This window comes from Garra rufa, chromosome 21 (genome assembly GCF_049309525.1).
Source record: "Garra rufa chromosome 21, GarRuf1.0, whole genome shotgun sequence".
Lineage (NCBI taxonomy): Eukaryota > Metazoa > Chordata > Actinopteri > Cypriniformes > Cyprinidae > Garra > Garra rufa.
In genome coordinates, this window is record NC_133381.1 from 24,392,744 (window position 1) to 24,404,871 (window position 12,128).

The following is a 12,128-nucleotide window of genomic DNA, read 5'->3' on the forward strand; positions in this document are numbered from 1 at the left end:
GTCATTAGATCAGGTAGGTTATTACAGATCAGTTGATATGTATTGGGTATTTATGCGTTTTCAACTTAAATCACAGCAGCACCTATCTATAAAGGATGTAGGCTGTCAAACATGCACAACTATTAGCCAATCAGAGCAGTGGCCGTTTATTTCCGAGTCTACAATCCATCACACCTATTCAAACAAAGCATTCAGATGAAGAAGGTCAAAAGAGGACAGCAAATAGCCTTAGAAAATAGTTTTTTATGTAAAAACCTTGATAGCATTATCAAGGGGGGCTCAGAGAACAGTACAAAATAATAAAAAGGGCAATTCATGACCCCTTTAAAAGATTTTATTAATTTACCTGACTTTTTCAGGTCTATAAATCACACTTTTAAAATTAGGCCACATACTCCCATAGGGGATCTCTGGTTCCTCAAAGAAAAAAAGTAGTTGAGTAAGTAAATTTAAAAAGAACTATGATTTTCTTTACTTGTCTTAGCTGATATTAATGCTTGTTTTCTCTTTTTTCATATTTTAAATTATTATTAGTCACCTTGAGGTACCTATGAAAGTTTAGAGGCCTCTTGGTTGGCCCCAGCCCATGGTTGAAAACCACTGGTCTAGTACATAAGCAAAAATATGTATTCTTGGAGTTTAAAGTAATGTGATGTGAGATTTTAGAGATCTTCAGGAAGTCTGGTTCGCTTAGTATTCAAACCTCAGACTGTTACAACAGAGTCAGCTTGTGATGCTTTATTAAATTACAATAGGTGTTAAAGTAAAAGAGTAAGATCTGTTAAAAAGTGTTCCAAAAACACATTTCCTAAAAGAGCTGTGGTGAGGTCATTCTTAATTTCTCTCTTTGTCCCACAAATTAAAGATGACAGAAATTGGGGCCCAGACTTGCAATAACATCACAACCACAAATTTCTCAAATAAAGACCAGATCTTGTGTTTTCCTGTTTTTGACACAGCCATAGTACAGAAAATAGAGTAAAGAAAATAACAGCCACTGAAACTTGCTTCACTTTTTTATTTTACTTCACAGTTCTCCTAAGGTCTCCAGCTGACCTTACGTTGTGTTAAACTCATACAGTTTCAGTGCCTTATTCTGTCCACCCTGCACAACGCACGTGGCCAGTGGTTACACCTCTGTAAGCAGTTTGGCTGCGCGTGTGTTGAAACTTTATCACACGATCAAATTTGTACTTTCAGCGCCATCAGCGTCTTTCTCATATTGAAATATGAGGGATATCTGTGTGTTTACATCTGCCGCTCCTCTCTGAAATGAGAAATTGCCCTACAGACCTGGCCAATACACTATTTATAATTTTATGTTGTGCTTACAAAAGTCCTGACTGGAATGAGCATGGTTTCTGGGAAGTGTGTCTCAGATCTGCCTGCTTCCCATTTCTGAGGGCGCATGCCCCATTTCTCAATTCTGTGAGTCACAGTTCAGTTAAACGCAACGGAGACCCCCTTTTATCATCTCCCCCCTTGTCGTCACTCGCTCTCCTTCTCTCCCTTTCTTTTAACTGAAATCAGATGTCTCATTCCGGTAACACTACAATTGAGGGGCCTCAGTTTCCTGCCCCTGTGTGTTTGTGGTGGAGCTAAACTTGGTTTAGGAGTGAGACCAAACCTTAACCTGATAAAATCACCACTCTTTCTGATTCACCCCATCCTTCTCACTGTGGCAGGATATAGGTGTTTGTGTGTGAGAAGTTGCGAATGCTGTTTTGTAGCTCATATTAATGATTCAGAGCTTGTGCATTTATCAGTTCTGTGAAGCGTCAAGCAGGTTTGTTAGTCTTTAGAGCTTTTACTCTTTACTCATCCTGGTTAGAAACCAGTGTTTGAGTCCAGAGTCCATAATGATTTTTTTTACATAGACCTTGCAGAATCTGCTAAATGTTATTTATTTTACCATAACAAGAGGGATCATACAAAACGCATGTTATTTTTTATTTAGTGCGGACTTGAATATGATATTTTACATAAAATACATTTACATATAGTCCACAAAAGAAATAATAGTACATTTATAAAAATGTACCCATTCAAAAGTTTACATACGCTTGATTTTTAATACTGTGTTGTTACCTGAATGATCCACAGCTGTTTTGTTTTGTTCAGTGATGGCTGTTCATGAGTCTCTTGTTTGTCCTGAACAGTTCAACTGTCTGCTGTTCTTCAGAAAAATCCTTCAGGTCCCTCAAATTCTTTGAACCCTTTCCAGCAATGACTGTATGATTTCGAGATCCATCTTTTCACATTGAGGACAACTGACGGACTCATGCAACTATTACAGAAGGTTCAAATGCTCACTGATGCTCCAGAAGGCAAAATTATGCATTAGGAGCTGGGGTGAAAACTTTTAAACTTTTCCTAAATATCAATAAATAAAACGTAATGTTTTTTTTTTATTTAGTACTACCCTTAAGAGACTTCAGAAGATACTTATATGTTTCCCAGAAAACAAAATAAGTTAAATTTACCCTGATCTTCAAATTCTCTTAATGCATCTTGTTTCCTTCGGAAGCATCAGTGAACGTTTGAACCTTCTGTAATAGTTGAATATGAGCAATTCATTATGCGCTGTAATTGATTATACACTGTTGGTGCTATGAACATGAATGATGCTTATCATTTAGAATTTATTTATTTGATCAATTTAGTAGTTTTAAATAGATATTTTTTTTTTTTTATTATTTACACATTTTATTTTTTATTTTACTTCTAGTGTTTTAGACCTGTTCATTAATGTGCTATGTAGGGGTGCAACAATAAATTGATTCGTGGATCAATTCAGAGATTTTCTGAATGCATCGCGATTCTTGCTCGAATCAATTCTGAGTTTAGTTTTTAACATCTGGTATCATTTAAAAATGGCCTAAAATAATAAAAGTAAATAATAAAGTGGAATTTTCTTTTTATTCAAGTGGGTTAAAGGATTACTCCACTTACAGAATAAAAAAATCCTGATAATTTACTCACCCCCATGTCATCCAAGATATTCATGTCTTTCTTTCTTTAGTCGCAAATAAGGTCTAGGATTTTTCTCCATATAGTGGACTTCAATGGTGCTCAACGGATTGAAGGTTAAAAATGCAGTTTCAAAGGGCTCTAAACATTCCCAGCTGAGTCATTTTCTTTAAAAAAAAAATGTATACACTTTTTAACCACAAATGCTTATCTTGTCAACTCTGTGATGCATACTCTGCGCACACTGGCTCAAGACAGTTAGGGTATGTCGAAAAACACCCATCTCTTTTTCTCCTCCAACTTCAAAATTGTCCTAAATCGCTGTTTTACCCTTTTTTTTGTAATGGGCATTTGACCTTCTTTGCACATTCAGTTTGTAAACAATGGGTTGGTTAGACAATTTTGAAGTTTTTTTGACATACCCTAACTATATTATACCGGAGTGCACAGAGTATGCATACGCATCGCAGAGCTAGACAAGACGAGCATTTGTGGTTAAAAAGTATGTAAATTATACATTTTTGTAGTCAATAACTGATCGTTTCGCTAGATAAGACCCTTTTTCCACGGCTGGGTTTGTGTAGAGCCCTTTGAAGCTGCATTGAAACTGCATTTTTAACCTTCAGCTCGTTGAGCACCATTGAAGCCCACTATATGGAGAAAAACTCCATATACCATGTATTGAAAATAAAATGTATATGGGCAAAAAACTGGCCAGAATTCTCAAAAACATATCTTTAATGATGGGTGAATGATTTTTTATGAATGAATTCACTTCAGGAACGATAGGAGACACTCTGCAGGTTATTTGGAGAGCTGCATGTTTAGTCTATACGTGCGTGTGTCTGTCTTTAATCCAACAGTGTCACTGTTTAGCCGTTGACCGTGGACGAAATGTTGCTGAGGACATGCACATACAAACACAGATGTGGCAGGCGCTTTAAAGTGTTGATCTAGGGGTCACTTTTCTGAAAACCTAGGAACAGGATCTGCTTTAAGGTTCATTTGAGCTTCACCTCCCATCTCTGGAACAGATCAGGGTCTCAAACATGTCAAAAAATGAATTATCAATACAAATTCAAATTGTGTGTCCGAAAGTGCTCACAGATGCCCATTGAGAGAATAAAACGGTTTCCAGATCAGGGAAGGTAGCTCCCTTAAGTGCTTGGTGCCTGCGTGTGAAGTGCAGTATTGTTTGAGCTGGACGGACTCACTGGAAAAACACTGTTGATTGAAGTCCACAGAAGAGGAAGTGTCAGCTATATGTTCGATTGACCAACTCCACTATAAAAATCCCCTTTATTTTTCTGAAAGTGATGATCAATTCATCTCGTTGTGTCTCATGTGTTGAAAAACAGAACTCAACCTAGAAACAGATAATGCAAGTTTATTTATTAAGGAAGTGAGTCTAGACTGATACCCTGAGATGGATATCAATATGATGACATGAGGATTTCTCCTGTTTATCTTTTGATGTCCTTTTGACACTACAAAGGAAGTTATTCAGGTGAAATGGGATCAGGATGCAATGCACGTGATGTACTTTGATTTTCCTGGAACAGCTTCCTGATCAACCAATCAAAGTCTAACCCAACCCCTAGAATGAAAGGGCAATGATCACTTGATAGGATTGTTGTTTATGCATTGACGGAGGATTTCAATCCAGGAAAATGTGTACATCATGTTTATGCTAATTACATGGACATTTCCTTGGAAAGCCCAGCATGTACTCCCACAAATACTTGTGATCATCGTTGATTTGGCTTTGCACTGGCTTTTATCTAAGTGTACCTGTTTGTTTTGTAGCTGTGTTGCTGAGAGCTCTTTGATCTGTAGTGCAGCTTGAGCCTGTGGTGTTTTTAGTCTTCTTGCCAGGAGCTCACTGTGCTTCAGCTGGTATCATTTTCACTCTATCTCAAAATTCTGTTTTCCTCTATTCATTTCATCATGCGGTGAGGTTAGCAAGGTCACACGGTTTCAGAAAATGGATAAAGGTTATCACGGTAAAAAATTACAGCTTAAAAAAAATAGTCTTTTAAAGGTGACATATCATGAAAATCTGACCTTTTTCGTGTTTAAGTGCCATAATCGGGCCTATGGTGCATCAACCAAACTAGAAAATGTGAAAAAGGACAACCCAGTAACATTTTTTTGATAAGCTTTTCTCTGCAAACATGTAAAAAATGAGCCGCTCCTATTTTGCTCCCCCTGTAACATAAAAAGGGGATCTTTTTATGATATGACCGCCCCTTAATCTGCATGTTTCCACCCAATGTGCCATCATTTTGTTTTTTCAAGCGTCAATGATGTACCAGTTCTAACGCCATGGTGAAAGTTCGAGCAAAGCATGCTAACTCTTCTGTTTTTGGCTGCACAGACGAGCACAGAACACTATTTAGAGTCCCAGCCTCAGAGGAGTTGAAAGAGCAGTGGATTTATTGATTTATTTACTGTATATTATGCTGCTGCTCCACAGATCTAATATAAAACTGCATTTTCTTTCCCAGCTTTTATCTTCATCTTTTGTAACTCCTGTGTGTGATTTGACAGTTTAAGCGCAATAAGACCTAAAAGAGAACATTGTTTTTGTGCATGTCTCTTCATCTCTCTAAACTGTTTTTCTGCTTCCACTTAAAATAGGCATTTTCAGAATGATATAGTAATCATATAAAGTAATAGTAAATTATATAGCTATAGTAAATGATCTGACACATTATGAGGACACCTGAGACTTATATTACAAATTGTAAAAAGGTCTCCTTTCAAGAAATCTAAATCTATCTTCCACTGCTGTTCAAGAGTTTGTTTTTTAAATAAATGTATTTTCAGCAAGGATGCATTAAATTGATCAAGTCATAGTAGTAAAGACATTTATAACGTTAAAAAAGATTTATATTTCAAACAAGTCCTTTTGAATCTTGACGAAATCAGTACACAGTACAAATCAGTTTCCACAAATATTAAGCAGCACAGCTTATTTTTAACACTGATAATAATAAGAAATGTTTCTGGCGAACCAAATCATCAATTGGAATGATTTCTGAAGGATAATGCGAAAAATCAGCTTTGCAGTTGCTCGAACAAACTACATTTAGACATATAGTAAAACACTTCTTTTAAAAGTTAATTATACTTCTTAACAATGTTGGTTACTTTTAAAAGTAATGCATTACAATATTGTGTTACTCCCTAAAAAGCAACTAATTACGTTACTTAGTTACTTTTTATGGAAAGTAATGCGTTGTGTTACTTTTGTGTTCCTTTCATGTTACTTTTTAAATGTGGGCAGGGCTTGCTTGTTTGATTTATTATAAAAAAATATTATTATTTTTATATTAACTATTTTTAGCAAATGTAAAAGCCCTTTCAAACCAAAAATGAAAAGATAAGCCTAGGCTGAGGGAAAAGTAAATGCATGTCTGTACAGTAGAAAGCAGGAGAAGAAAGTTCAACACTCTTCAGCAATAAAAAAAACAATGAAGCACAAATGTTAGTTTATCTAAAGTCATGTTTGCTTATTAGTATGGTTGAACTGGATCATCAATCAGCAGCAAAGACATTGGTTAATAAAATAGGATTAAATATATAAAGGATATTTGTGTTTTTTAACATGCAAATGCAGTACATAATTTCAGACTGAACTATAAAGGCTTTTCCAGTCAATTCCTGATAAATAAAATCAAGTCCCACCCTACATTTGTTTTTCATTGAATATCCTGTTTCTCATGGAAGTGTGTCACATTACGGAAGAAAAGTGACTGCAAACACAGTTTTGTATTGATTTCGAATGTCTCCTGTTATCTGCAGAAAGGTCATAGGGTTGTTTTGATTTTGATTGTGTGTTGTTGTGTTCCCAGATCATGTGGAGAATAAGGAACAGTACACAGAGGTTCTGGAGAGTCTGGGGAACAGTCACCTGTCGCAGGATAATAACGAGATCTCCACAGGCTTCCTAAACCTGGCTGTGTTCACACGAGAGATCGCTGCACTCTTCAAAAACCTGGTGAGCAGAAGACCATCCTGAGCTAAAACTACAAATACTAAACACAATTAAAGAGACATAATGCGGAATATATTTTTTGTCCAAATTAAGGCACATTTCTAGCAGCAGAGAAAACAGATACAGTGCCTTGCAAAAGTATTCGTTTTTTCATTGCTGCCTTATGTTCAACTACTTTAAATTACTTTTTTGATGTACCTTTGATGAATCTACACTACATACACCATAATGGCAATGCAAAAACAGAATTGTCACGACTTCATGAATGTATTAAAAATGAAATGAGTACACACCTCTTCACCTCCCAAGCTCTGTCAGCTTGGATGGGGTAACATAAGGCAGCAACATAACAAAACGTAGGGGTATGAATACTTTTGCAAGGCACTGTATATTGTAGTCAAGTTAGTTTCTCATGTCAGTCCAAAATCTACCAACAGCTTTTCTTTTTTTACATTTTTGAGTGAGTAAGAATTTTTCTTATTTAAAAAAACTTCATATTTGCTGTCATTAAATTGTATATCAACATTTTTTAATATATTAAAAACACATCAGTTTACCACAAATTTGGCTTCCAGGTGCAGCACAAAGTTCAGTGAGGCGTAAATGTTAATTACCTGTATAATTCAAGGCCAACATGAATATTTTTCCACCTTTGAGAGGAAACTATTCAACTATTGGCTGACTTGCCTGTATTATTATTCAAAAAGCACCTTTGGGTGTGTGCCTGTGCGGCTTGTCTTCTGGATATATTTCTGAATAAGAAACAGCAGACGTCCAGCTGTACAAAGTACACAGGGGACTGGGAGAGGTAGTTTGTGTGTGTGTGTGTCAGCAGGGGTTCAACAGCTGCAGGCGAGGGCCCCTCAAACCACAGCGCCCGGAACCCTCCCACTGATAGTTTCCATGGTGATGGTAATTTATACCAGACCTGAGAGCATGAGTGGATAGCGTCTGACCACTGAGCTGTCAATCAAACGATCACCAGGGACAGGAACCTCAGCTTAAAAAATACAACAGAAACTCTGCTAAGAAAATAAACCCCATTTGATTTAGCGCCCTTGTGTGGGGGCTAAACTTTCCCTCAGAGTCAAGCCCATTTTTCATATTCATGAAGACTTATATTTATAGCATCCATTTTGCAAGGTTATAAATCTATATCCAACACCATTATGAGATGGCTTGCATGATTACTTTAAATTTACACTTGTGTGTAGCACACAAGTGTTTACTTGGGTTTGAGTCTCTTTTTTTAGTGGTCAAGCAAGGTGTTTTTATCAGTCAGTGCTGTACACATCACAGACATACAGAATTACTGAAATAAACACCATAATAAAAACGATTAACAATGCTGTCAGTAGATTTAAAGCTGACATAAGGGGAAATTATATGTTCAGAAAGCCTGCCTTTGTTTGAAATGAATCAGTCTGATTCTTCTTTTGACCTGGAGTGGGTTTTTCCTCGCACATTCTTTCCTAAGGAAGATTTATACTTGCTCAGCACTTTTATGCACTTGGCCGAGGAGAAATCCCAAACAGATTTTTACTTTTTGCATTTTTAAAATGCAGGTTTATGGTTTGCGAGCATTTGTACATCCAGTCTAGACTTTATAGGGAAGGCTATGAATTGCCAGGTAAAAATTTGAAAAGGGAGTTAGAGTTTACATTAACATTTGTGTAATGTTATGGCTGTCTGGCTTTTTGGTTTCTGTCTCTGTTGTATTATTTCTACATACCTGGTTTGTTCTCGGGTGTGTGTCTGCCTGAATTAATGTGTTCTTTCTGATGCTTCTTTAGGTGCAAAACCTGAACAACATCATTTCTTTCCCTCTGGAGAACGTGCTAAAGACTGAGCTGAGAGACAGCAGGCTGGTGAGTGAGACAGACGTCTGTGTCATACTGGATTAAAACGTCACCTTAAACCCCATTGAATTTATAATTGAAATCAATTAAAGAGCTGTTCAAGGTCAGGAAGGTAAATTCATTTCTTTGCAGAGTAAACAGTGCGTCACATTGTTTTTTTTTTTTTAACAATCTTTGGCATGTAGCTTGTTTGGGGTTATTGTGCTTTCTAAGAAACGCAATAGCTGCACCACACCTTTCTTTATGAGTTTAACCAGAATGATGAGTGGAGACACACTGCAGGGCTCTGAGATCAAGTTTTGATACACACCCTGATGTTATTACTTGCACAATATTAATTGTCCACAATGAGGTGGCCTTTGTTATTGCCTTTGTTATTGCAACACATAGTAAACTGAAGAAATATAGAAAAGAACATAACGAAACAGTAGTTCAACAGGTGGACTTGTCTTAATGTGTGTGCATGTGTGTGTATATATATATTTTGTCAACAAAAAGATCCAGAAAAACACATTTCAAAAAAGTTATAAATTGATTTGCATTTTAATGAGTGAAATAAGTATTTCGCAAAATATGACTTAGTACTTGGTGGCAAAAACCTTGTTGGCAATCATAGAGGTCAGACATTTCTTGTAGTTGGCCACCAGGTTTTCACACATCTCGGGAGGGATTTTGTACCATTCTTCTTTGCAGATCCTCTCCAAGTCATTAAGGTTTCGAGGCTACTCGAACCTTCAGCTCCCTCCACAGATTTTCTATGGGATTAAGGTCTGGAGACTGGCTAGGCCACTCCAGAAACTTAATGTGCTTCTTTTTGAAACACCTTTGTCGCCTTGGCCATGTGTTTTGGGTCATTGTCATGCTGGAATACCCACCCACGACCCATTTTCAATGCCCTGGCTGAGGAAGGAGGTTCTCACCCAAGATTTTTGATGGCACATTAGCAGAAAAACACCCCCAAAGCATGTTTCCACCTCCATGTTTGACGGTTGGGATGGTGTTCTTGGGGTCATAGGCAGCATTCCTCCTTCTCCAAACACGGCGAGTTGATGCCAAAGAGCTCGATTTTGGTCTCATGTGACCACAACACTTTCACCCAGTTGTCCTCTAAATCATTCAGATGATCATTGGCAAACTTAAGCGGGCCTGTAAATGTGCTTTCTTGAGCAGGGAGTCCTTGTGGGCGCTGCAAGATTTCAGTCCTTCATGGCATAGTGCGTTACCAATTGTTTTCTTGGTGACTATGGTCCCAGCTGCCTTGAGATCATTAACAAGATCCTCCCATGTAGCTCTCGGCTGATTTCTCACCGTTCTCATGATCATTTAAACTCCAAGAGTTGAGATCTTGCATGGAGCCCCAGACCGAGGGAGATTGACAGTTATTTTGTGTTTCTTCCATTCTTCCAAACTGTTGTTACCTTCTCACCAAACTGCTTGCAGATGGTCTTGTAGCCCATTCCAGCCTTGTGTAGGTCTACAATCTTGTCTTTTACATCCTTGGGCAGCTCTTTGGTCTTGGCCATGGTGGAGAGTTTGGAATCTGATTGATTGCTTCTGTGGACAGGTGTCTTTTATACAGGTAACAAACTGGGATTAGGAGCACTCCCTTTAATAGAGTACTCCTATTCCCAGTTTTTTACCTCTATAAAAGACACATGGGAGCCAGAAATGTATATGTATATATGTGTATATATATATACATACATACACACACACACACATTACAGAATATAATTTTAAGAATGTACTTCTTTAGACTTCAAATGTGTGGTTTGTTAATAAAGATTTTGTCTATTTGCAAATTTGGTTTGATAAATCTTTTTTCTCTTTCAGGAGCTGAAAAAACAGATGGAGAAAAGCTGGAAGGATTATGATGCTAAAATGTGAGTTTTAGAGTAAAATTGTTCTCCTGATACACAACTTTCTATTACATTTAATACAAGACCACCTCTTGTCTAAAAGACAGTTCAACCTGCTAAACTAGTGTTTTATTGTTCTTTTCTCTTTCTTCATTCATTTTCACTTTGGTTTCTCAGAGGCAAGCTGGAGAAAGAAAAGAGGGAGAAACAGAAACAGCATGGAATGATCCGGTTGGAATCAACAGACCCAGCGGAGGACATGGAAAGAGAACGAAGGAACTTCCAGCTGCAGATGTGTGAGGTATATGAGGCCATTTGAGGGCGGCCGGTTAACAGTCTATGAAACGTGTGCAAAATTAACCTGACCAAGATCGCATTGTGCGAGCGTCTCAAAGAGAATAAGTGTGGTTGGTGCAGCTGTATATATGTGTGTCTTAGTAAGTCATTCCTGGGTTACCTCAGATTGTTAACCTCTCTGTGGTGTTAAACATGTTCAATAAGTGTGTGGAGGCGTGTGAAGTAATCTAAAACCAAAAAAGCTTTGTGGTGTTTTTGAGAGAGTGACTATTGTTTGAGGCCACATTGTGTTCATGTGCGGTTATTGATGACTTCACTCCACATGTCTGTGGCGATATGTCGAAGTTCCATATACTGTGTGCGTGGCAGTTAGCAGGACTAGGGAAATTTGGGCTACGCTGCTTGAACCCAGCTGTGGTAATAGAAAGAATAAGGAAAGAAGGAGTGAAGTGGAGGAATAATGAAAGAGAGGGGGATTTTCAGTGTCCTACAGCGCTCCCTTTCCCAGCCGCAGAGCTCCAGATGTCTCCACTTTGCTCTCTTTTTATAGTGGAGACATGCGTTATTTCTTCCAAACCTGACCGACCATGTGACCATCATTAACTTTGGAAAGTTCCCTTATACACATATGCATAGAGTAAATTTTCATTTATTTGAACAGATTGCTTAGATACAGAATGTTCAGAAGCTTAAGCAGCATTTGGTCATTATTATGCCATGGTATTATGCCATGTCAGATATTGCCTTTCATGCATTGTGTATGTGAATGAAAACAATTGCAAAAATGTGAAGCCAAAAGAAGTCATGTATGCCAACTTTTAGAAATCTAGATAATTTAGTTTCACCAGATAATTTGTGACCCTGGACCACAAAACCAGTCATAAGGGTAATTTTTTTTTTATTGAAATGTATACATAATCTGTGCAATATTTTCCCGAGATAATTGAAAATACAACAACTATTTGAAAATCTGGAATCTGAGGGTGAAAAAAAATCTAAATAAAGAGAAAATCACCTTTGAAGTTGTCTAAATGAAGTTCTTAGCAATGCATATTACTAATCAAAAATTAAGTTGTGATATATTTACGGTAGGAATATCTTCATGGAACTTGATCTTTGCTTAATATCCTAATGATTTTTGGC

The 12,128-nt window shown here is 37.3% G+C and overlaps 1 protein-coding gene across 2 annotated transcripts in view; it reads left to right on the plus strand.

The window, feature by feature from the left end:
- asap3 (ArfGAP with SH3 domain, ankyrin repeat and PH domain 3) overlaps positions 1-12,128 on the plus strand; it is a 45,307-nt gene that overhangs the window by 9,512 nt on the left and 23,667 nt on the right. For both annotated transcript variants that reach the window (XM_073827099.1, XM_073827100.1), the window contains exons 3-6: positions 6,828-6,973; positions 8,764-8,838; positions 10,663-10,712; positions 10,866-10,989. In XM_073827099.1, the coding sequence (XP_073683200.1) occupies positions 6,828-6,973; positions 8,764-8,838; positions 10,663-10,712; positions 10,866-10,989 (395 nt within the window). The remainder of the gene's footprint in view (positions 1-6,827; positions 6,974-8,763; positions 8,839-10,662; positions 10,713-10,865; positions 10,990-12,128) is intronic.